The 27,926-nt window shown below is 36.0% G+C and overlaps 1 protein-coding gene and 1 pseudogene across 1 annotated transcript; both read right to left on the minus strand.

The window, feature by feature from the left end:
- Positions 1-1,745: 1,745 nt before the first annotated feature.
- Positions 1,746-4,292, minus strand: LOC125862300 (uncharacterized). The gene is made up of 4 exons (XM_049542344.1): positions 3,438-4,292; positions 3,198-3,353; positions 2,174-2,428; positions 1,746-2,063 (listed from the first exon to the last, which is right to left on the minus strand). The coding sequence occupies exons 1-4, from the start codon at positions 4,290-4,292 to the stop codon at positions 1,923-1,925; spliced, it is 1,407 nt and encodes a 468-aa protein (XP_049398301.1). The 3' UTR covers positions 1,746-1,922.
- A 9,171-nt stretch (positions 4,293-13,463) lies between these two features.
- LOC125861279 (uncharacterized) lies at positions 13,464-16,896 on the minus strand (annotated as a pseudogene).
- Between the last annotated feature and the right edge of the window lie 11,030 nt (positions 16,897-27,926).

Genomic DNA, 27,926 nt, shown 5'->3' on the forward strand with positions numbered 1-27,926 from the left:
TTGCTAAAATGGTTTAGTATTGATGTTAATCAGGCTACTTGGGAATTTATATCGGAGTTGAAAAGCACATATTCTCTCCATTTCATCCTTGAGGTCAAGGATCATCTTCAGCAGGGGGTATTAATATAAGTCTAACACTGAACTAGCCTAGGTGAGTTGGGAAGTTAGTTAAGTGATGTAGCAAGTTAGTTAGAAGTAGTTGCAGTTGTCAGACTATAGCAGTTAGATTTTCAGATTTCATCTACTAGTTTCATTTCCTTAAATATAGCCAATACATATAATTGGATTCATTCATGAAATAATATTTGATTCTCTCTTACTCTTCTACATTCAATCCAACCTCAATTCTCGGTTATAAGCCTGATTTGGCTATCATCTTCTTCGAGTCATCTCCTAGATTAGCTAATTCCATTACAGATTGCTTAATTGCATCACAAAACTCTTCTAAAAAGGATTAGATAGGTTGTTTCCCCCGTCGTAGGAATGACAATAGGGAGGGGCAAGCCTTGACCAGCTAAGATTTTGACCACCCTACCTTTCTCTGTTTAATATTTTCCAAAATATTACCCTACTCTACTCTACCCTACCCTGACGTGCCGTGCTAAACACTGCCCCAGAAAATTTTCTTAAATAACAAACATTGGGCCTTAAATAGGATTCCTTAGCTACACTTTCACTAATTACAATTCGCAGGTACACTTTGATTTGCTACACATTTGTATTTTTGTTGTATTTTTTTACAAATTTCGGAGAAGAAAAAAAATACAAATACAGTATCAAAATGAATACTTATTAGGAGGAGAGAGGCAAGCGAGATTGAGAGAGATACGAGTGTAATTGAGAGTGGAAGGAGAGGGGATGAATACTTGTTGTATTCATTGCATCACGAATACAATTAATACATAATACAAATATAGTTGATACAAAACACAAATATAGGTTTTCAAATACAATTGATATAAAAATCAAATCTTTCACCAATATTTGATTGGATATAATTGATACATAATACATTTGAAAGAGAGGATGAATGCATATTGTATTCGTATGAATGCATATTATATTCGTTGCATCACGAATACAATTGATACATATTACAAAATAGTTTTTCGAATACAATTGATATAAAATACAAAGTATTCACCTATATGTGATTGAATACAATTGATACATAATACATTTAAATGAATTTCTTTTTTTTTAGAGAGAGAGAAATTTGCTATAAAATCCTACATATAGCTACGAATTGTAATATTTTATCATAAATATAAATCACATGTTTGCGTTGTTGCATAATTTTCCCTTTTAAAAACTGTTTTTGACTTTATTATATTTAATCCTAATTCAATAATTTAGCGGAATTCAAGATCTGTTTTATTACTATACTTAGAAAGGCCAAAGTAACATCTTTGGAATAAATTATTCTTTCTTGTTATTTCACGGCAACAGGTTCTCTTGGAAATAAATTAATTCTTTCACTCCGAAAGTAAGATGTCAACTAACCAAATTGTTTGGCTTTTGAGATGTTCAGATTGAAAATTAAATTTGAACTTATTTACTTTTAGAAGTAGGAAGCCTACTTATAAGTTAAAAGAATATTTTTGCTAGATAATATCTGTCTAATTAAATGCTAATTAACTATTCAACTTCGTAAATTCAGATAATATATTGTCATCTTCACATTGACAAACATGTCACTATACAAAGATCAAAGGATAGATCATTCACAAGCACTTGTACTATCATTTACTCAAAGTTTTATTTTAATAATATCGATATTATTTTGCAAAATCTTATAATTCATGACTTGACATACAAGTGCAACACATGTGTCGAGGAACTAGTCCACAAAAAGAAGGGAGATCATAACTTGCATTTTGTGTACTACACTAGGGACCAGAGTCACCAGAAGGGAAAGAACCTCACATCTGTATTGACTCATAGCCTTGCTGCTCCCTTTGATTCCGACGTTGATAAATAACAGCAGCACCAACAAGTAGTGCAATTCCAAACACTGCTGCCAAGGCTCCAATAGCATTCTGAAATATTACAATCTCACCTGTCTGCAATAGTGAAGAAGAAACAAGTTCAGAAATATATGATCTTGTGTAGACTTAAGTAGGAAATTCACTACTCTGAATCTCGAAAACTTTTAATGCGTCAAAGATCTTACTTCATCTGTGGAATGTTGGATAGAATTAGGCTTCGGTGATGGTTCAGCAACCAAGAGATGGAACAACCCCATCACTCCTGTATGCCTCTGGGCATTGCTATAGTTTGATAGTAAAGTTACAGTCTCCCCTTCCGAGATCTTGATAGAGCCAGGTCTAGGATAACAACTAGACATACCGACAATGTAACCAGCTTCATTTCCTGGTTCCTTTCCTTCCCCATAGATTGGAAGAGATGAGCATATGACACGTCCATCCTAGACCAAAGCAGCGGAAACAGAGAAGAAGAAATTAAGAAATAACCAACACCAAACACCAATGAACAAGGTGCTCCACAAATCAGAACAAGTAAATCTGCTCAGCTAATCATGATGACAATTGAGAATAATATGCTATACAAAAACGCAACAACTAGTATGACTGCTTTACTACCCGATAGCCATGTCATTATACACTAGCTTATCTTCCTGACTTCCCACACAAGTACTGAACTTACAATTATGTACTTACAAAACTAAAGCAGTTAACTATCAAGAAACAATACTATATCCTATAAAATGATGCAGTTCATCGAGGGGCCACTATATTAACTAAGCAGACAATGTAACACGGACATTAATTGTCTCAAAGGGAAGGAGGCTCCATTCAGTATAATAAAAAAACATCAAGCTTTCTGCAGTTAATTGAAGATAAACTGAAATGTTACCATACTGGGACATAACAGTTTGAATCAACAAAATAATCTTCTGAAGTATGAAAATCATGTCAAATGAACGCTAACAACACTTCTCTTTTATTGGATGTTAAGAGAACGAGATTAGATATGGATTCAATCAAACTGGTCTTGAAAGTCGTGGCATACATAACCAGTGTTAAGATGACAAGTATAATTAAAAGAAAAAGTTTATTGTACAAAAATCTTTGTTTTTATCAAGTGACTTAATCGTTTGAAAATATGTAAGGTACAAGCAATCCAGATTGTAAGAAGAACATACCAAAGAAACAAAATATAATAGCTCAGAGTACCTCTCCATGGAGTGCCATACCAGTCCCTCCTGTATGTTGATGAGCAACTCCATAGATGACATCTCCGCCGCTAGGAAAAGTTACAATTATCTTCTTTGTATGAGTGCAATCGACATTTGCAACAGCTGATGAACATGACTCCACTAAATATTCATTCTGAAGTAAAAGAAATTGCCTGAATATTATTAAAGAGTTAAAAATGATTTGAGTTATGAGCTAAATTATCATTTTCTCTCATACCTGGCAGTGATGTCTTGCCACAGCGGCAGTCGATTTTTCTGGCTTTTTCCATGTATCAGTTATATCAAGTATATAAATTTTTACAGGCACGATGGAGGGATCCCAATCAATATACTTCACTGTGTACTTCAGGTACAGGCTTCTCTTTGATCCTTGGAATCCGTCTTTCACCCTGCATCTTGTTTCATCGTAACAACATCTCAACCCTCCAATGTAATCTGGCTCTATATCTCGGTTATTCTCGTCCTTGGTAACATTATAAAGATCACACCTGCATTCAGTACATCCCAGTCTATCTTCCGCACCTCGTGTATCAATTGCATGTACATTGAGCAACCATTTCTCCTCGTATCCAGAAGGTACTTCGACTGGATTACCAACTTCTATTCCATAAGGATCTGGAACATAGGTGATTGTTTTTCGCGTCTCTGACCCAAGGCCAAAATATTGAGAAAGGCCTCCATCACATATCCCTGAGTTTCTCTTGACAATAAAATCTGATTGGTTGTACCCCAAATCATCATGGTACTTTGTTACTTCCACACCTTTTCGATTATAATATCTTATAACAACCCAGTGGTGAAGATATGTCTCGTAAAGGGGTACAGGATTCCCTGCCTCATCAACTACTTCGGCATCGAAATTTTTGATAGCAATATGGCCTTTTGGGAAGCTAATGTTGTAATAAATCTTGTTAGAGACAGATCCAGGTTCCAGCACAAACGCTGGAGATAGAAAGACACCAGATTTCACACCGTTTTCTTGTGTTGCTTGAGATTGTGAACTTGAATCAACTGTTATTAGCAGTAAGATGGAGACAAGTGAAAACAACTGGTAATTTGAAGAGGCTGACATTTTTTTCTCTCTTTCTAACTTCACTTGATGCTACTGTATCTGTTGACAACAGTATAGTCAGGCAATCAACAACCCATAAATATATATGAAAAAACATTATTTTTTTCGTATAAAAAAAATATTATGTTTATTACTCCATCCCACCCTACCCAGTACACCAACCTCTCAAGTCTCACCTAACTACCCGCCCATTCAGAATTAGTAACTTTTTTCCGGGGGTGGTTCCGGATAGGGGTGGAGATGGGGTAAGAAATTTTTTTATTTTAGAAGTAATTTTAATTGGAGTGAGGAAGTTGGGTAGGCGATTGTGTGAAATAAGAATATCTTTTTTTAAAAAATTGGGGGTGGGGGTGGGGGTGGGGGTGGGGGGAGGGAGGGGTGGGTGAGTGATGGGGTTGGGGTTCTGCGTAGGGGATAGGTAGAGTAAGAATATTTTTTTAAAAAAGTTATTTTTCTCTTTTTTTTAGGTTATTAAATTTTAGCATTTATTTATTTAAATATTTTTTTATATAAAAAATAAATTATATTATATTTACGTGAACATGATATCAGCAGAGAATTTCGCATATATGCATAGGTGAATGGCATGTTACTTAATCAAGTAAAGGCATATTGTTTTTAAGATTGTCAATAATTGGGAAACTAAAATAATAATTTAGTCAATTTTAAAAGTATTTTCAATATTTATCTCTAAAATTACTAATATAAATATTTGGGGGAAAACAAATTAATATGCAGATTTATTATCGAACAAAGAATAAAAACAAGTTGAAGATTTATTAATATGTGTAGTCGCGCCATAGGAAATGGAATTTATTCTTCTAGATAATTTAAGTCATGTAGCGTATAAAAGACTTGAAGTTTATTTAGCATTTTTCAATGTATCAAAAAAGAAACACTCGTCCATTTCATGGCTTTGTTCCATTTTAAGTCATGTAGAGTAAAGGGCATATATGCTCTAGTTTTTAAACGGCAGGGACATCAATGTCTCAAAACTATAACGGTGAATATCTACATTCCATTTACGATAATTTGGAATATATTTATCCTTTTCCCTAAAATGAATAATAGGCATGACATGACTTATATGACAACCACAAATGGCCGGTAAATGCTTTCACACATGAGAAATTATTATTTTATTACTTTTTATTTTATATTATTTCACACCTGTGAAACTATGTTATTAGTATAAGAGAAAATACATAATTATCCCGTTTAACTATGACATTTTTTTTAAAAAGACACTCAAACTTTATAAGGGTCCTAGTACCCCACTAAATAATTTAAAAGTGATATAAATATTTTATTTTTCAGTTAATCCCACTTATAAAAAAGAAGGTGTAAGCACACACCAATTATTGTTTGCCACCTGTCAATTTTATATAATTTTCTAATCTTTGTTTTTATTTATGTTTCTTTTCTTTTTAATTCTTTATTTTTTCTTTCTTCTCCAATTATGCTTAACCCCATCGTTGGTCTTCTTCGTCTTGTGAAGTGGCCGCCATTGCTACAACACCATTTACAACACTAAATCAAAATCAAATAGGAAAATCAATTTCGTTTTCAAAATCAATTTTTTTCAAATTAAAATTTCTGTCAAAGTCTTCTTTTTATGTGTTTTGCCTTTGGATTTTGCTCTACATCAATCTGGGTTGTAGTTGGAAAAAATGAAAATTCTCTCTCCGAATGCAGATGAGATTATTTTTGCTTGGTCTTAACAGGATTTCAGCCCTCGTAAATTGATCAGGGGTTAATTGAAATAACGCCGACGATTCTATCTTCGAAGTCACCATCATCTTCCCGAAGATTCTCACACCAGCCGGTCAAGAAGGAGGAGAAGAAATCTGAGGATGAACAACAAATCTGTTATTGCTTCCGTTATCAATGGAATTTTTTTATCAGTGAAAAGGCATCTTTTTTTATGTACTGAGATTGTGTTATTTAGTTACAATTAAATCTCTCCGCTGAAATCCAATCTAAATGAAAAACGAAAAGAGAGCAAAAAAAAATAAAAATTCAAGCTCTCCTTCAATGGTGAAGCTCAGGAAGGAGAAGAAAGAAAAAAAAAATTAACAATAAAATAAAAGATTATTTATATGGTTAATATAAAATATTGCAAGTTTAATCTTACTTTTTCTGGTTTCCACGCTCTTTAGGTGAGTGATATACACTCTCTCTATAAAATATCAAAAAATGGTTCAATAATTTCACATTAATCTAGTTAAGGGATGTATTAGGACCCCTGCAAAGTTTGAGTGTCTTTTTCAAAAATAGGTCTTCCTTTAATGGGGTAATTATTATTTTCTCTTAGTATAATATTAATATCTCAAAGTCATTATCAACCACCTCACCATTAGGTATAATACATAAATATATTTATTAATTTGACATCAGTTTATATTTATGTCCTTTAATTTTGGTGTGCATGCATACAATTAAATTTGTATAAAATTAAATAAATAGACATATAAATCTTATGTGGCAATTTGTGTCTTAAGAGGTGGGCTACATATATTATGTCATGTAGGACTCATGTTTCTACTTATTCAATTTTGTACATGTTTAATTGTTTATTTGTGTGCACACAAAGATGAAGGACATAAAGTGAAATAAAATAAAGTTAAAGTGCACATTTATGTATTATGCCTAAATACTTGAAGGGAGGCATATTAATATACCGATTTATTGTCGAACAAAGAACAAAAACAAGTTGAAGATTCATAAATACGGAGTTTATTCTTGCGGATAACTTAAGTCATGTAGCTTACTTTCGAGTTTATTTAGCATTTTTCAATGTATCAAAAACAAAATTTGTCCATTTTTAATTTATATTTTTTTCATTATTTTCTTCTTTGACAGAGAAATGAAAAATAGAAAAACCACAAGAAGTATATATTGTCAAAAAAGGAAATGGTGAGTATAAGTCAAGATTAAATACTTCCTCTGTCCACTTTTAATTGTCACATTACGTTTTTTGAAAGTCAATTTGATTTCTTTTCAAAGTTAAATTAGATTATATTAATTCAATATTTCAAACAAAAAAATTAGATATTCAAAAATTATACGAAAAGTAATATACATTCTAATTTTCGCATATCAATATGATAAAAAAATACATCTAAAATGTTAATCAAAGTTATTATCGTTTGCATCTAAAAAAAGAAATTATGACAATTAAAAATGGACGGAGGTAGTACCAAATATCATTAATTTCCTTCATTATCGATACAAATGGCCTTGCGGAGTCATTAAGGCAATTTACTTTGATAATTCTGGAGAATTCACATCCCAAGCTTTTGATAATTATTGCTTATCAATAAGGATAAAAGTTGAACATCTTGTAGCTCATGCTCATACTTAAAATGGCCTTGCTGAGTCATTTACTAAGCGCTTACAATTGATAGCAAGACCTCTACTTATGAAAACTAAGTTGCCCACTACTGTTTGGGGTCATGCTATCTTACATGCAACATCACTTGTTCGTCTCAGACCGACTCATTATAATAAATACTCTTCGTCACAATTGGTATTTGGTCATGAACCAAATATTGCTCATCTACGAATTTTTGTATGTGTTGTATATGTGCCAGTAGCACCACCTCAGCGCACTAAGATGGACCCCCAAAGAAGGCTAGGCATATATGTTGGGTTCGATTCACCCTCCATAATTGGCTACCTTGAGCCATTGACAGGAGATTTATTCACTGCAAGATTTGCAGATTGTCGATTTGATGAAACAAGTTTTCCGCAATTATGGGGAGAGAAAAAGGAACTTGAAAATGAAATTGCTTGGAAAGCTTCATCATTATCTCATTGTGATCCACGTTCCCTTATGCGTGAACATGAGGTCCAGAAGATCATCCATTTGCAAAACATAGCAAATCAAAATGCCAGACGCATTTACTGCTTTGAAAAGGATAACAAAGTCACATATTCCTGCAGTAAATGTGCCTATCCAGATTGACGTCCCAAAAAGACCATCTACAAGTGGCATGGCTTCTGAATCACAAACACGCCTGAAGCGTGGTAGACCATTGGGTTCAAAGGATAAAAATCCTAGAAAAAGAAGTACAAAAAAAGACACTACAAAAGAATCCCACGAAGAGATTTAAGATCTGATTAATCTTGATATTCCTGAAGAGATCAGTGAACCCGAGACTCAAGTGAATGAAGAACTTTCAATAAGTTCTACAGGTGATGGGATAAATTTAGATCGATCAAAAATCATAGTGGATAATGTTTTCGCATATGATGTTACACTTAACATTATGCAAGACAGTGAGGATCTTGAGCCCTTATCTGTCGAAGAAGATGTGATTGGCCAAAATGGCAAGAGGCAATTCATTCAGAATTAGACTCATTTGCTAAACGTGAGGTTTTTGGACCTGTGGTCCAAACCCCAAATGATGTAAAATCGGTTGGCTATAAATGGGTCTTTGTACGAAAAAGAAATGAGAGAAATGAAATTGTAAGATACAAGGCACGCCTTGTTGCACAAGGATTCTCTCAACGACCCAATTTCAACTATGAAGAAACATATTTACCGGTTATGGATGCAATAACTTTTCGATATCTCATCGGTTTAGGTGTACATGAAAATCTTGAAATATATCTGATGGATGTAGTTATAGCTTATCTTTACTGTTCACTTGATAATGAAATTTATATGAAAGTTTCGGAAGGACTTAAAATGTCTGAAGCATATAGTTTAAAATCTCGGGAAATGTGGTCAATCAGATTACAAAAGTCATTATACGACTTAAAACAATCAGGGTGCATGTGGTATAATCGCCTCAGTGAGTACTTGATAAAACAAGATTATATAAACAATGTCATTTGTCCTTGTATTTTTATTAAGAAAACAACATTGGGGTTTGTTATTCTTACTGTTTATGTTGATGACATTAATCTCATTGGAACTCCAGAAGAGGTCCAAAAGGCAATTGAATATCTAAAGAAAGAATTTGAGATGAAAGACCTTAGAAAGACAAAACTTTGTCTTGGTCTACAAATTGAACATTTAGCAGACGGGGTCTTTATCCATCAATTTGCCTATACTGAGAAAATCTTGAAACGATTTTACATGGACAAAGCACATCCATCAAGTACTCCAATGGTTGTCCGATCAATTGAAGTGAGTGAAGATCCATTCCGACCTTAAGAAGAGAATGTTGAACCTCTTGGTCCTGAAGTACCTTATCATAGTGCAATTGGTGCACTTATGTATCTTGCTAATGCTACGAAACCTGACATAGAGTTTTCTGTTAATTTGTTAGCAAGATATAGTTCTTCCCCTACACGAAGACATTGGAATGGAGTTAAACATATATTGCGATATCTAAAGGGGACTAGTGCTATGGGTCTGTTTTATACTAACAAAGATAGTGCAAATCTTATTGGTTATGCAGATGTAGGTTATTTATCTGACCCACATAAAACTTGATCTCAAACTGGCTATTTGTTCACATACGAAAGTACTGCTATATCATGGTGATCTACAAAGCAGTCGATTATCGCTACTTCTTCAATCATGCTGAGATAATAGCCATTCATGAAGAAAGTAGAGAATGTGTATGGTTGAGATCAGTGATACATTGCATCAAAGAAAGATGTGGTTTAAAGTGTGATATCAAGGTACCCACAGTGCTCTTTGAAGACAATGTTGCATGCATAACTCAATTAAGAGGAGGCTTCATAAAAGGAGATAGAACGAAGCACATTTCACCAAAATTATTCTTCACACATGATCTCCAAAAGAATGGTGATATTGATAGACAACAAATCTGTTCAAGTGATAATCCAACATATTTATTCACCAAATCTTTACCAGCCTCAACTCTTGAGAAAATGGTACACAAAATTGGAATGCGAAGACTTAACAATATAAATCGTGGTCTTCATCAGGGGGTGTAGAATACACGTTGTACTCTTTTTTCCTTAGCTAGGTTTTGTCCCATTGGGTTTTCCTAGCAAGGTTTTTAATGAGGCAACAAGCAAATGCGTATTTAAAGATATATGTACTCATTTTCCTTCCCTATAGTTTCTTTAGTTAGGCATAGACATCCAAGGGGGAGTGTTGTGAACGTGTGGATGCCACAATATGGTATATGGATAGTATGTGTATTGGAGTGTTGAGATGGTGGAAATTGTGCACAACTTGTGCAAAGTAGTGGATGGCTTGTGTCATCCATTCACTGCCCAATTTACATTGCCTATATAAAGGCTTTGTACTTCATTTGAATGAGATAACGAAAAGGAATAAATATAGTACATTACTCTCTCTATTGTTCTTCTTTTTAGTGTGTTAATTTTAGTTAGTTACTTTATAACAGTTGCCAGGATTTGACAATTTTATGATTTTAAAGTACTTTTAAATGGACGTTCTGTTTTCTTTTATTTGGAATATTTGAAGTTGGAGTTGTGTTTGATAAATCAAATTTGCTCTAAAATAATAATATTTCTCAAATAGATAGTCATAATTAGGGGTGTACAAAACCGAACCAAACCGCAAATCTAGTCAAATCAGAACAAAAACCCGACTAGTGGTTTGGTTTGACTTGGTTTGGTATTTGAAAAAAGAACCGACTATATTTGGGTTGGTTTGGTTTCAACTAGAAAAAAATAATCCGAGACCAAACCAACCCGACATTATATATATAATTTTAAAATTTTATTTTATACGTAAAAATATTTACTTTGATATAATTTTTAAATATTTCTTATACTTTTTCATAATTTTTATCTTTTAATATATTATTAAATGTTTGAAAGTTAGAATTCTTAATGGTCCAATAAAGATTATAGTTCATAGATGGTGGTAATTATAATAAAGCTTAAATCAATATCAAATTAATACTAATGCAAAAAGGAAATCAATTCAACACTAAGATGACAATAATATTGAATATTTGTTCTTTAGTTTTACATAGGTTTAGACAATTAAAGTACATAATTTAATTTTAATTTCCTTTAATAATTAGTCATGTAACTAATGCTTATTAAACTTATTTTAGCATGATTTAGTACTTTTAAATTATGATCATTGTCATTATTACTTATTAATTTGCAATTTTTTTTTACGCAATTTTATTATTATCTTTTTGTTGGATATTTTAGTGTCATTAATCATATCATATTTTGTGTTATTTTCGTAAGAAACATCTTAGATAGTTGTATTTTGGTAGGACTAAAGAAACATCTGAAATACAAGTAAATTATATGTTTGAATGAATACTTTATCGGAAAAACCCGAAAATCCAAAAAATCCAAAATAATCCGAAAAAACCTGAGGTTAAAAAATCTGAGTTTTATTGGTTTGGTTTGGTTTATAAATTCAAAAATCCGACACAAATGGTTTGGTTTGATAGTTGAAAAACCCGAACCAACCTGGCCATGTACACCCCATCATAGATTAGATCTCATACACCAACTATTATATACTATTGCCAATATTTGTTCAAATTATTTCAATTTTTTGAATTTAAAGTTGTGTTTGGTTATAATTTTTACAAAAAATATTTGGTTGTTAGAGTGTGCTTTTCCTTTAAAAAGAAAATGAGGTTATTTTTATATAAAAAAAATATGGGAAAAAATTAAAAAAAGAAAAATATAGCAAAAGTGAAAGAAAGGGTTCATGTGTTTTTCAATTTTGAATACAAACTTCAAGTTGTATTTGAAATTTTCATAGGCCAAATGTTTTTCTTTTCAATAAAATGAAACATTTGTATCTCAATTTGGAATTTTCATTGCAAGTCTTGTTTTGGAAATTCTCATTATCAAACAGTCCTTATATTTGTAGTAACAATGAGTTAGTGACATATTAAAAGGAAATTTCGACCTCATTTATTTATTTTTAAGATTAAAATATCTGAATATGAACGAAGGAGGAGCCAACCCAAGCCTCCAAAGGGAGGACAAGGCAAGGGAAAAAGGCCCGCTACAAAGGCTCCGGAGCACAACTCCGATAGTGAGAGCTCCCAAGCAGCATTCTCTGAACCGGATGACAACCAACCACTATAGTCCCGGCGGGCTAAGATCTGTGCTAGGTCAGCCACCCCAGCAGCAGCCACAGTGCCAACTCTGGCACCCCCTGTAGCTCCAGTTACCACCAATGGTCCCTCTTCCCAGGCTACTTAACAGACTAAAAGTTGATGGATTACGGACTATTCTCAGTCAATTCTGAAGCTGTTCTTAGAGTGTCGGCTTGTAATCAGGGCACCATATAATTTGTTTCTTTACTGGGAAGCCGAGTTCCAGAAATAGGCGGTGGATATTCCCTTTGAACAATAAAGACTTCTCTTTAAAGAAAGATGAAGATATTGTTGGTGTTTTTCACTGTTTATCCCATGCTATGAAAAAAAATCCACACCTTATACACATGGTGAAGCTTAAATCCTAGACGAAAAGTAAGAGTATTTTGGGAATCAGTTATGACTTGTTCAGGATTCTCACGGGAGAAGATGGAGAGGGTTATGTCAAAGAGACTAGAGAAATACTTCTAAAATTTCCTGGTCTTCTGGTCCTTGAAGAAGGGAACAATGGTTGGAATGAGCAGAGTCTTGTGTGGAAAGCTTTGAGAAAGGTTGAAATAGAGAAACACATACTTTTGTCTGGAATGAACATAAAAGACTTGTACAACACTCTCTGTGTTGTTAGTCCAAAGTTTGTTGCGGATTTGGAGCAGAAATGGGGTTCTTTTAATAGTTCCACTGATAAGAATGCCCGAGCGTTGGAAGAGCTAAGGGATATTATTTCACCTCTTGTCCATAAACCCACCTTGTAAGGATAGGATGTTGTTAGCAACTAACCACTGGTCTGTCGAAATGATTCAATTTTTTGAAGACTAAAATTGAGTACATTTTAATTACCGTCGAGACTTTGAGGGAAAAATGATTATAGTATATCAAAAAGAAATATTCATATTATTGTCTAGATTCATTCCTTGATATCTTGCTAATTGCTTTTAATATATTTTTGTGATTAAATACTTAGACTTGATTAAATACTCATAATAGTCTTTAATCACCTTGTTACAGACCTTTTCTTGCCGTATTTATATTATATTACAAAATCATGTAATTAGTAACTTGACATACAAGTACAACATAAGTGTACAAAAAGAAGGGAGATATGTGATCCTTTTTAGACTCATAGCTTTCCTAATTCCTTTTATTCCGACGTACTAGGGATCAAAGTCATCAATTGGAGAGAACCTCGGGTCAGTATAGACTCATATCCATCATGATCCCTTGTATTCTGACGTTGATAAATAACAGCAGCACAAACAAGTAGCGCAATTCCAAACACTGCCAAGGCTCCAACAACATTTTGCAATATTACAATTCCACCTGTCTGTAGTAGTGAAGAAGAAACAAGTTCAGAAAATATGATCTTGTTTAGACTCAAGTAGGAAAAATTTTAATGAGTCAAAGATCTTACTCCATCTGCGGAATGTAGGATAGAGTTATGTTTCAGTGATGGTTCAGCAACCAAGAGATAGAACAACCTCAACACTCCAGTATGCCTCTGATCATTGCTATAGTTTGATTGTAAAGTTATAGTCTCCCCTTCTGAAAGCTTGATAGAGCCAAGTCTAGGATAACAACTAGACATCCCGACAATGAAACCAACTTCATTTCTTGGTTCCTTTCCTTTCCCATAGATTAGAAGAGATGAGCATATGACACGTCCATCCTAGACTAGTGCAGCGGAAACAGAGAAGAAGAAACTAAGAAAATAATCATGTCAAATAAATGCTAACAACACTTCTTTTATCTGATGTTAAGAGAACGAGATTAGATATATGGATTCGATCAATCTGGTCTTGCAAGTTTTGGCATACATAACCAGTGTTATGTATCAACAACAACATCACCAGTATAGTCCTACAAGTGGGGTTAGGGGAGGGTTAGAGTGTATCCTAACGTTGCCACTGCCTTGTGGAGGTTGAGAGGTTATTTCTGAAAGACCCTCGACTCAAGGATAGAAAATCCAAGTACAAAAAAATAAAAAAATAAAAAAACATACCCAATAACAAAGGAAGCAAAGCAAATCCCCCAAGAGAGGAACTAAAACATAAAATAGTGCTATAATAAAAACACGATAAACACTTGATGTTGATTAAAAAGTTTTATACATTGTCTGAAAATGTATAAGATTGTAAGCAGAACTTGACCAAAGAAATAAAATATAATAGCTCAGAGTACCTCTCCATGGAGTGCCATACCAGTCCCTCCTACATGTTGATGAGTAACTCCGTAGATGAGATCTCCGCCACTAGGAAATATTACACTTATCTTCTTTATATGAGTGCAATCGACATTTGCAACAGATGTCGCACATGACTCCACTAAATATTCAATCTGAAGTAAAGGAAATTGCATGAATATTAACCATATACATTTAGGTAGTAGAAAAGAGCTAAAGATGATTTGATTTATCATTCGTTCTTGTAATTATCATAGGGAACTGCACATACCCTGCAGTGATGTCTTGCCACAGTGGCATTCGATTTTTCAAGCTTTTTCCATGTATCAGATATATCAAGTAAATATATATTTACAGGCACAATAGAGGCATCCTAATCAATATACTTCACTGTGTGCTTCAGGTACATGCTTATCTTTGATCCTTGGAATCCATCTTTCACCTTGCATCTTGTTCTATTGTAACAACATCTCGAGCCTCCGATGTAATCTAGCTCTATATCTCGGTTATTCTCGTCCTTGGTAACTGTTGGAATGTATGTGTCCACTTATGTAGATGGGACCAGGTCCTCAACATAGTTACCGTAATAAACAGTAAAGAACAAATGCTGAAAGTAAAGATTGACAATCAACTATACGTGGAAACCTCATTGCTCAAGGGAGTAAAACCACGACCTGTTCTCAATAGGACTTTTCAAACTGCTTCCACTAATCTTCTCCAAGCAAAAGTAAAAGCCAGTTACAAAATGAGATTAGCCTGCTAATCTCCACACTAAGCAATACCTCCTATCACTTAGCTGAGCCAGAGCAGATACAACACTGCCAACTATACTAATCCTAACTGATTAATATAGACTTTTAGAGTAAGAAACTAAGTTACCCTTAACCTAGTTCTTACAATGATTCACACAAGTTTGAAATGTTCCTTTCACAAGTGAAACAAATCCTACAATATAAGAACTATTACAAGCACACAAAAATACAACTGGTACAGAAAGAAATAGAAGCACTTCTATAAGGTCCCATGTTGTTTTTGAAGCTTGAAAGTATCTCTCTTTGAATGAATAATGAATAATATTGTTTGTTGTTTGATATATACTATGAAGAATTATTACCCAACAGATGAACAACCTCGTCCCCTTTGATTGGTGCAGTACTCTGCCACTTCACCCACTTCCTGATGCGGACAACTTTAACAGGTGTACAATATTTTGACACTGGACGAGTATTCATACTCTGTAGAGGACTAGGTCCCTGCACTTGTGAAGAGATCATTACAACATCTAGGAACATAAGTACTTATCAATTCCCCCCTTTTTGATGATGACAAACAACCTGCATAACTCCTCACGTGANTGCCACTTCACCAACTTCCTGATGCGGACAGCTTTAACAGTTGTACAACATTTTGACACTGGACGAGTATTCATACTCTGTAGAGGACTAGGTCCCTGCACTTGTGAAGAGATCATTACAACATCTAGGAACAGAAGTACTTATCAATTTCCCCTTTTTTGATGATGACAAACAACCTGCATAACTCCTCACATGAATGAACAAACATTCATTCAATAACTGGTGTTCCCCCTTAATCAGTTCCCCCTTAATCAGTATTCCCCCTTAAAATGAATTGCAACAAAAACTTCCCCTTTTTGACACATTGAAAAGGTGAAGCAGTAAATATATTCAAGTTAAAACATAGGGCAATTAAGAATTAAGGGCCACGAGCCACACAGAACATACGTATAAAAGCAAAAAAAATGATAAATGCACATATTAACAGGGCAGAAAATGGAAAGAGCATTATATCACATAGATTGACCACCATAAATAGTCAAAACATAAAGCCACAAGATTTTGGGTTACAGGAGTAAACAGGGGAGAAACTCAGGACAACTAAGACACATTTAGGATGGAGAGGGAGAGGGAGAGAGAGTGAGCATAAGCAACAACACGCGCTCATTAGCATCTTCATGAGCCTTGATAATCTGCCTATTGAGTGCCTTAACCTCTTCACTGAGTGAGGTATTTGTCTTCAGTAGTAATGCATTTTCATTCCTCAATTTTTGCAGCACATTCTCGTTAGCGTGACTGGTACCAGGTCCGCTAAAGATTGTCTTCTTAAGTTTAGCAATTTCAACCTCCTTGTCATTCAGAATACCCGTGAGATCTTCCACCTCCCATTTGAAAGTGGCATGCTGCTCGAGAATGGATGCTACCTGAGATCTACCATTTGATTGTCCCTTCATGCACTCGCATTCCAGTAGAGTAGCCTCAATGAACATCTGTTTAATGGTACCTAGTACTCCCCTTCCTAATGGTACTTCAAAGTGGTTAAAGACAAAAATCAGCAGATATCCATACGGAATGCCATGCTTGGCCTTTTTCCAGGTCATTACTCTATGCATGTGCTCTAACAAGATGGAAGTGAGGTTTATTTCTTCATGGTCAGCCAACTTTTCCATGAGAAATAAGTCAGCAGCAGACGCAACTGTTCGTTTTTCCTTCTTAGGTACCAACACTTTGTTGATGAACTCAAACACCAACTGATATCCCCCCTTGAGGAACTTCTTAAGTAGCCCAACACGTTTAACCTCTCTTCATTTTGTGGCAAGCTTGGTGAATTCCTCAGTTGGTTTGTAGCCTTCAATGGTTCTAATTCTTGCTACAGGCACCCCCAAAATGATCCCTAGAGTTTCTTCATCTAAACATATCTCAACATCCCTGACAGTGGTCGTTGTACCCCTTCCTTCCATCAACTTCATTTTATAGAAAAACTCACGCACTTCAGGTTCGTGCAAATACGGCGCAGGTGGTTCAAAAAGATGATTCCATCCTTGAATGGTGACATCATCCAACAGGGTTGCCACGCCAAATTTTGTTATAATGTCAGTGTCAAATACTCTGCCATTCAAAGCCTTTTGGTGCTCCATTTACTCTTTTCTCTCCTCCCTTGTCATCTCCTCCTCTTTACTTTGATTTTGAACCCTAAGACCAGGTCCCTTTACAAGTTGTTTATTCACATGCTTTCTCACTCGCTTCCCTTTTGCAGGAGATCTCTGTTTTGTCACTTTCTGCCTTTTTGCAGGTGATTTCCTTGCCCTTTTCTGAGTTCCTTTTGATTTCACCCTTTCCTCCTCAACATCCTTTTTAGTTTTGCCACATACCTAGTGATGTCCGCAGATTGGGTCTCACTATCTTCAACATGCACAGGTATTGATGTGGGTTCTACAGCCAGTAACCCTTCTTGTCTCAGTTTCCTTATTCTTTCAGTTTGGGCAACATTTGCCTCCATAGCACGTCCCAAAACTTTTTGTTTTACACTTCTTCTCCCATACTCCTCCTTTTGCCTTTTCGAGTGGGTCTCGACAAGTTTTCCCTTTCCCTTTCTTTTTCTCTCTTGTGCACGCTCAGCAAGTTTTGCAATAGTGTCACCCTCAGACAAAACTTTAAATGTCTCAAATTCAGGAACTTCCACTCTGATAGCATTCGCTCCTCGTACTCCCTTTTTGTTCCATTTTAACGTAACATTTTCGTCTTCTTCCTTATCACTCTCAACATCAAAGGATTTGGGTGTTTGGTCAAATAAGGGTTGACCTCTGTGAGGAACCTGATACGGTGATCTAAATTCCTCCTCCAATAGAGTAGGTTGAGAGTCCCCTCTTAGTGATGCCAGACTTTGAACTACTAGTTCCGCCCCTGCGGCTAAAATACATGATTCAGGACCCATCCCTTCTGGCAAGTCTCCTTCAAACAGTCTCTCAGATATGGTAGAAGACACCGCCATGGATCCAACATCGATTTCTTTTGAGGGTGATTCATCATTAGGTTTTTCCACTGATTGCGCCTCTGAATTTTGGGATTTTCCACCAGATAAGACTAGTGTAGGATAACATGCTAAAACATCCTCAAAGGATAACATGCTATAACTCTGAGGAGTGATAGATTCAGCCGTTACACCAACCCCACATACTGGATTTGAAGGAGATTCCTCAGGAGTTAGAGTTGAAAAGTTGAATGAACTAGGGTTTACAACTTCTTGAAAGAGAGGAGCCTTTGAAGAGGAACCAAACTTAGACATTTTGAAGAAATATAAAAAGATTTTGAGAGAGGGAATTCGTGAATTTTCAAGGAAATTTGTTGAGGAACGCTGATGTTTTTTTTATTCGACAATGTGAGATTATATAAAGTGAAAGTTAAAAAGGTATCGGGTCCCCAACAGTAGCGACTGTTGGATTTAAAACGAAAAGACATCTGAAACGGACGCAATGAATGGGCGAAGGACACGTGGCAGTGATGTTGATAGTTAGACAGTGTAGTATAAGTGATACTAACCTTATGGGGACCAGGTCCTCGTTTCAATCTGCAACCCTGCCTAGTGAATAAATCATCCCTTCAGTTGGACACACCATGAGTGTATACCTGCATTAAGGTACCAAAGATGAATTCTTTTATGACCAACATTAAAACAAGTATAGATACCTACCCTCCTTAACATAGTCAACAAGAGAGAGCTTTGTGCAAATTGTTAAGGGACCAGGTGATTTTGTGCATCCCCAGCCTCATCATGTTCTTAATGAAGGATTCATTACTCAGTGCCTTTGTAAAGATATCAACCAGCTGATCCTCAGTTTTGCAAAACTTCATCATCATATTTTGCTTTTCAACATTGTCCCTTAGAAAATATTGCCTCACGTCTATGTGCTTTGTCCTCTTATGCTGGACAGGATTTTTGGCTATGTTCATGGCACTGGTGTTATCACAAATAAGAGGAATGGTGTTAGTGAGTACACCAAAGTCTTTTAACTGCTGCTTAATCCACAATAGTTGTGCACAACAAGATGCAGCAGCCACATACTCTACCTCTGCAGTGGATAATGCCATAGAGTTCTACTTCTTGGTTCCCCATGAAATCAGTGATGATCCCAGAAAGTGTGCCATGCTTGATGTGCTTTTTCGATCAACCAAAAAGCCTACATAATCAACATCGGCATAACCAATAAGATCAAAGGAGTCACCAGTAGGGTAGAAGAGGACCAGGTCCTGAGTTTCCTTCAAGTATCTTAAGATACGTCTGGCCGCCTTCAGATGAGATTCCTTTGGTGATGCTTGAAACCTTGCACACATCCATACACTGAACACTATGTCCGGCCTGCTTGCAGTGAGGTACAAGAGTGACCCAATGATTCCCCCTGTACATGGTCTGATTTACCTCCACGACATCTTCATCTTTATCAAGTTTCACGTTTGTGCTCACGGGATGTCCAACACCTTTGCCTCCAGAAGATTGAATTTTATGAGCAGTTCTTTGATATACTTCTCTTGGCATATTGATGTGCCTTGTGATATACTTCTCTTGGCATATTGATGTGCCTTGTGATATACTTCTCTTAGCATATTGATGTGCCTTGTGATATATTTCTCTTGGCATATTGATGTGCCTTGAGATGACTGCTTGATCTGCAAGCCTAGGAAGAAGGTATGCTCCCCTATCATGCTTATTTAGAAATCACTACTCATCAAATCAGCAAACTTTTTGTACAAGGAGTCTAAGGTGGCCCCAAAGATGTTGTCATCTACATATACCTGCATAATCAACAATTCCTTACCTATAGATTTTAAGAACAAGGTATTATCAATTTTACCTCTCTTGAACCCGTTGGCTAGGAGGAACTTTGACAAGCGTTCATACCAAGCTCTGGGAGCTTGTTTTAACCCATACAAAGCTTTGTCCAATTTCAGCACATGATTGGGTAGGTCTATATCTTCAAAGCGTGGAGGTTGTTTGACATATACTTTTTCCTTCAAGTTTCCGTTCAAGAAAGAACTCTTAACATCCATTTGAAACAACTTAAATTCCATGTGGGCAGCAAATGCTATCAAGATTCAGATGGCTTCCATTCTGGCTACAGGAGCAAAGGTGTCGTCGTAATTAATCCCTTCTACTTGGTTGTACCCCTGCACCACAAGTCTTGACTTGTTCTTCGTAATGGTCATATGCTCATCAAGTTTGTTTCTGAAGACCCATCTTGACCCAATAATGGTCCTGTTGAGTGGTCGGGGGACCAGGTGCCACACTTTACTTCTCTCAAACTGATGTAGCTCCTCCTGCATTGATATCACTCAATATGCATCCTTCAATGCTTCTTTGATGTTCTTAGGCCCAATAGTTGATATGAAAGCTGAGTATGCCACCAGATTTCTCGACTTAGACCTAATTTGAATTCCTGAGTCAAGTGGAGAGATGAGATTATCTCGTGGATGAGAGGATTGATGTTTCCAACCAGACTTTTTGGTAATCTCTTCTTCTCTGTCAGCATCAGAATCACCTTCATCTCCTTCAAGATTTTGAGACAGTACCTCCTGTGTTGGACTGGAGGGACCAGGTACTCCTGAATGTTCTGCATCCTTCACGTTTGTACCCTGATCATCATGTTCTCTGTTGGTCAGCTCCTCAAGCTCATAGTCTTCTTTTTTCTAATTCCTCTTCTTTGACTCATCAAATTTAACATGCATGCTCTCTTCAATACATAGAGTTCTTTTGTTAAAAACCATATATGCCTTGCTTGTAGACGAGTACCCAACAAATACTCCCTCATCACTTCTGGCATCAAACTTGCCTAAATCATTCTTTCCATTATTTAGCACAAAACATTTGCACCTAAATGGCTTAAGATGGGCAATTGAGGGTTTTCTGCCATTCAACAATTCATAAGGTGTTTTTGTAGCGACCCTTCCGAAATAATATAAGTCAATGACTCACGAGATTTTTATGCATATATTGTCCTCACACTAGTAAAAATGACATAAAAAAAATACTACCAACTTCTGAGTACCCAAACTAGGTTGTTCATGCTTCACACAATCATTCAAAATTAGTGGTAAATTTAATATATTACAAGACTTGGGCTTACACACCCCAAAAGAACAAAACATAGAGCCATACTTATATTACAACCTATGATGACATGATCAAATTATTCCTCAAAATTTCATGTAAATATACAACACATAGATCATGTACAAGTCCCAAGGTTTATACAGAATATAGATGTCTATATGCAAATGTGATCTTCTTTAAAGCTCTCAAAATCTTCATCTCCAATGGCCCACTTCATGCCTCCTCTAGATCACTCCCTACGATAGAAACAACTATCGCTAAGCATATAGCTTAGTGGTGCAAAAACTACAGGTTCAGAGCGCTCAGATTCACCAAGCTACCTTTCTCAAGTCCTAGGAAACGTAACAAAACATAATAAATAAATCAAGTAAACAATATATCAAGAGTATCAGGTTCAATATTTAGAGGTCCAAATGTCAACAACACTCATAGCACCATTTTCCAAGAGATTCAATAACAAGGCTCACCTAATATATACATCATGTCATCACACCAAGCACAAACAGGTATCAAGAAGGGCCGACGCCCTGTATCAAGAAGGGTCAAAGCCCAATAATCAAGAGAACCAAGAACCATATTAAAAATGGCTTTCTAGTTCGTACTTAAAATGAACAACTTTCAATCTTAAGACAGACTAAAAATCCAGAGTCAAGATGGCAAATGATCCGAATCAAGAGGCATGCCAGTAGTGACAAAGTCATAGCTATAAGAAGGATAAGGTCCCAATAAATGTGCCAAGTGATCAAACAATCCGTACAAGTGGGCGAGTTACACAAGCGTCTTTAACTTCTCAAAGGATACCAACACAACAATGCAAAGTGACAAGAGGTAACCAAGGTACCAAGATCCAATTTCAAATATACTAGAGGTTAAAAGAGTGCAAGTACAAGTTTATACACAAACCTCAGTGCTTTAGAATAGAAACAGTCCAACACAACTTCGCGAGTTCAGACCGTAGACCAACAAACGTTTCAAGGTCCTCCACTTGTTCACGAGTATATACAACCTTAAAAATACAATTAAATAACTTCTTTAATTCCTAGCAACTCAATAATGTTGATGTAAAACAGGATTATCATCACAAGTAAGCTTAGCCTATACAAATACGACTATGCTCCCAAAATAGTGATTCTGGCCAGCCTAGTACCTCATGTCACAACTTAGATTTGCAAAGGAAAACGGCAAAACTAGACTTTATAACCTTCTTGAAAGATGTGGCAACATCTCTTAAGGTTGCAAACAAACAAGAATCACCGCAAAATATATTTTGTACAACAAGATATATTCAAAACACTAACAGTTGTTCATATAGGATTTGAAATTCCAAAATCTGGACAAAACTTTCCCTATGTTGCGTCCCATATTTCGAATCCACAACAGCTAAATTAGAGGTTTACATAAACATAAGAGTTGTAGGTCTACGAATTATCTTTCCAAGTCATATTTATTCATTGTAATCTAAGTTCTAGAAAAAGATATATGCATAAAATACCAAAAACTACCCAGCTCAGAAACATATTTCGTCACTTACCAAAAAGAAGCGTGTGTTCTCGAATTCCAGCCAAAAGATGGCTGCCCAAATAGTTGTGTGCTGCCCAAAATGCATACGCATACACCTATATATATATCCCTCACCTCCTTTTAAAGCTATACATAATTCTAATTAGAATATTAAGAAAATACCCCAATACAATACCTTAAATTACGATCATAACTTATGTTAAGCAAGTTAGCAATTATCACAACATTTCAAGTTTCCAAAATGAGAGTAAAACATATTGTAATAATTAAGTAATGGTAAATCGAATGCGACTCTTGGTTAATATTTAGGGGTGATAGAACTCTCTCCCCCTTAAATAAATTTCATCTTGAAATTTACCTTTCACTAGTCCCGGAACAAGTGCGGATACTGGGTCCTCATGTCTTCTTCTCTTTCCCATGTAGTTTCTTTTCCAGAATGGTTCCTTCAAAGTACCCTTACTAAGGGGATTCTCTTGTTTATAAGTTGTTTTACTTCTCGAGCTTCAATTCGGACAGGTTCTTCATTATACATCAAGTCAGGATTAACCTCAATAGAGTCATCTGGAAGAATATGCGATGGATCTGAACGATATCTTCTGAGCATAGAAACATGAAAGACATTCTGGATCTTCTCCAACTCCGGTGGCAAAGCTAATTTATATGCAACTGGTCCAACCCTTTCAAGTATCTCATAAGGTCCAATAAATCGGAGACTAAGTTTTCCTTTTTGGCCAAATCTCATAATCTTTTTCCATGGAGACACCTTGGCCGTCTGTTTGAGGATGGGATGAAGTGATAAATTTCAACTTACGACCCAAAGCTTCATGCAAGCTACCCCAAAATCTGGATGTAAGCCTTGGGTCTCGGTCATATACAATAGATATAGGGATCCCATATAGTCTTACAATATCATTAATGTACAATTCGGCTAAATGCTCAAGTAAATAATCCATCTAAATTGCTAAGAAGTGAGCACTCTTGGTTAGCCTGTCCACAATCACCCATATTACATCATGATTTCTTTGGGTGCGAGGAAGTCCTGAAACAAAGTCCATAGTTATTCTCTCCAATTTCCATTCCGGCATCGACAAGGACTGTAGTAAACCAACTGGGACCTGATGTTCTGCCTTTACTTGTTGACAAACCAAACATTTGGAAATGAACTCCGCAATATCTCTCTCCATACCATTCCACTAATAATGTTATTTGATGGTCTGGTACATCTTTGTACCTCCAGGATGCATTACATATGGTGAAGTATGTGTTTCATTCAGTATTTTTCTCCTCAAGTTGTCATCATTAGGGACGCATAACCAATTTTGATAACATAAGACACCATCCTCTGTTAATGTAAAATCAAGTTTTTCCCCATTTTGAACTTCTCTGGTCAATTTTACAAGTTTCTCATCTATCTTTGATGCTCCTTTCACATGTTCAAGTAATATTGGCTTTACTTGCAAATTAGCAATAACTGAACCATTTGAATCAAGTGTAAAACAAACATTCATGGCTCTTAACTCAAAAAGCAAGGGTAAAGGACTCAAAGAAATGCTTGCAAAGGATTTTCGACTTAAGGCATCTGCAACCACATTGGCTTTACCAGGATAATAATCAATCGTGCAGTCATAATCCTTGATGAGTTCAAGCCATCTACGTTGTCGAAGGTTTAGCTCCTTTTGAGTACCCAAGTACTTTAAGCTCTTGTGATCAGTGAATATATGACATTTCTCTCCATACAGATAATGTCGCCATATTTTTAAAGCAAATACTACAGCGGCAAGTTCAAGATCATGGGTAGGATAATTCAATTCATCTGGTTTAAATTTTCGAGAGGCATAAGAAATAACCTTCCTTTCTTGCATCAAAACGCATCCGAGACCATTGTGAGAAGCATCGTTGTATACTACATATTCTTTCCCTTCAATTGGTAGAGTAAGTATAGGTGCTTGAGTCAACAAGGATTTGAGAGTTTCAAAGCTCTCTTGGCATTTGTCATCCCAAATAAACTTTACTTTCTTCTGCAAGAGCTTAGTCAAAGGAGAGGCGATAATGGAAAAGCCGTTCACAAATCTTCTGTAGTATCCTGCTATGCCTAAGAAACTTCTTACCTTGGTTGGAATTTTGGGAGGTCTCCATTCGACAACTATTTGTATCTTACTAGGATCCACCTTCACGCCTTCAGCTAATACAACATGTCTCAGAAACATCACTTCATCAAGCCAAAATTCACGCTTGGAAAGTTTAGCATAAAGTTCCTTCTCCTTCAAAATTTGCAAAATAATTTGGAGGTGTTTAGCATGGTCTCACTACTTCTGGAAAATATTAAAATATCATCTATAAAACAACCACAAACTGATCAAGATAAGGCTTGAATACTCTATTCATTAGATCCATGAATACCGCAGGAGCATTTGTCAATCCGAATGGCATCACCAAAAATTCATAATGACCATACCGAGTTCTAAAAGAAGTTTTAGGAATATTGTTCACTCTAACAAGCAGTTGGTGATATCCAGACCTTAAATCAATCTTTGAGAATACTTTAGCACCCTTCAGTTGGTCAAACAAATCATCGATCATCAGTAGGGTATATCTATTCTTGATTGTTATTCTGTTCAATTGTCTATAGTCAATACAAAGCCTAAGAGTGTCATTTTTCTTCCTTACGAATAAAACAGGGGCTCCCCAAGGAGAAACACTAGGTCGAATAAAACCTTTCTCAAGAAGTTCTTGCAATTGAGATTTCAATTCTCTTAATTCTGTCGGAGACATTCTATAAGGAGTGCTAGAAATAAGGGTAAGTCCAGGAATAAGGTCGATTGGAAATTCAACCTCTCTTTCCGGGGGCAATCCAGGAAAGCTTTCTGGGAAGACTTCTGGAAAATCACATACAACAAGTATGTCCTTGATACAAGGACTCTTCAACTGTGTATCAACTATGTGAGCAAGGTATGCCCTACAACCTTGACGCATTAGCTTTCTTGCCAAGGTCGCAGAAATAATACTAGATATCAATGATCTTTCACCTTGTACAATGATGTGTGAAAATGTAGGATATTTAAAGGTCACATGCTTTGACCTACAATCTACCACTTCATGATATTTATGAAGCCGATCCATCCCGATAATAACATCAAAATCCTTGAAAGGCATTTCAATCAAATTAGCAGGGAAGACTAGGTTTTGAATCACGAAGGAACAATGCGATAAATTCAATTACACATAAAATGATAACCCAAAGGACTATCAACCAGCACATCATAATTAAGTCTCATAGATTTTACATTTTCAGGAAGAACAAGTGATGAACAAATATAGGAATGTGTAGAACCAGGATCAAACAGTCTAAACACACATAAGCCTAATAAGTAAAATTTACCGACAACCACGTCTTGTCCATGTTGCTCATCCGTCTGCCTCAAAGCATAAACGCGTGCAGTAGCTCTTTGTCCACTAGCTTGATTAGATCCACTTGTACCTACTGTTTGGGTGTTTTTAGGTCTTGCACCTCTATTAGTTTGAGGAGGATTAATAGAAGGCTTATGAACTGAGCCTTCAATTTTCAAGGAAGGAGCATTATTAGGATTATGACAATCCTTCACTTTATGATCAAAGCTCCCACAATTGAAACATGCACCAGAGACTCTCCTACAAGTACCATAATGATTCTTTCCATATTGCGGACAAGTGGGGACACAAGGCTTGCCTTGGCCATAATTTGGAATGATAGCTGTAGAAAAATTTGATTTGTTTTGGTTTTGTTGCGGTGGCCTGTTATCACTACTAGCCTTAGAGTTATCAAACCTTCCCCTTTTTGATGGACCCCCAAAATCTGGTCTAGGCTTCCGGAATTTGTTTTCATTTCTACTAGCTTCTTATTTATCAAGTCGCTCCCAAGTAAAAGCAGCAGACACTAACTTACAAATGTTCTCATGTTGCAGGATCGCCACGTTCTTTCTAATGGAATCATTTAAACCATCTTCAAATATCCTGCACTTGTTTTTTTCCTCTTTAATAATACCTCCAGCATAACGAGAGAGCCTTAGAAACTTATGTTGGTAATCAACAATAGACATGCCTCGTTGCCTTAAATTCAAAAACTCCTTTCTCTTTGCATCACAATAAGCAAGTGGAACATACTTCATACGAAATTCCCTAAGAAAATCATCCCAAGTAAGAACGGGAGGTTTTACCTTGGCATTTGGAACACTTACCCACCAATCGTATGCATCATTTTGTAATAGTGAAATAGCATACTTAAATTTGGCAACATCTGAACACTCTAACTGCTCAAATACCCTCTCCATGCGCTCTAGCCATTGTTCAACATCCGTGGGATCAACGGTGCCTTCAAACTCCACTCCACCCATTTTCCTCATTTCTCAAAGTTAATCACGTTGGGATCATGCATCGCTTCAGCCATCTGGTGGAAGAATTCAAACATTTGTTGAAAAGGAGGATTCATGGCTTGAGTACTACGACTTATGTGAGGATGTGATCTAGCTCTTACACCCTGATGGTTTCCCACTTCAGACCCACTAGTGTGGGGAACATATTGATTCGAGAAAGGTTCTCCAACCTCTTCTAGTTCATGAGGTTGGGGAACAGAGGTACCCGAACCTTCACGAGCAGCTTCTGTAGGTCGGCCAGAAGAAGAGGCCATAACTTAATTCCTTCAAAAGGGAAGATCACATTGCATTAGGGACATGTACATGATGCATGTGCACTCTACATGCTATAAAAATATTATAAACCATGTAAGTGAACAAATAATCCAAATAGAACCTTTTTACGAATGCGAACAAGTATACAAGTAATTCACAGAGAAAGTCCTAGAACCACAAACCTAGGCTCTGATACCAACACTTGTAGTGACCCTTCCGAAATAATATAAGCCAATAACTCACGAGATTTTTATACATATATTGTCATCACACTAGTAAAAATGAAATAAAAAATATTACCAACTTTCTAGTACCCAAACTAGGTCGTTCATGCTTCACA

This window comes from Solanum stenotomum, chromosome 4, assembly GCF_019186545.1.
Source record: "Solanum stenotomum isolate F172 chromosome 4, ASM1918654v1, whole genome shotgun sequence".
Taxonomy (NCBI): domain Eukaryota; kingdom Viridiplantae; phylum Streptophyta; class Magnoliopsida; order Solanales; family Solanaceae; genus Solanum; species Solanum stenotomum.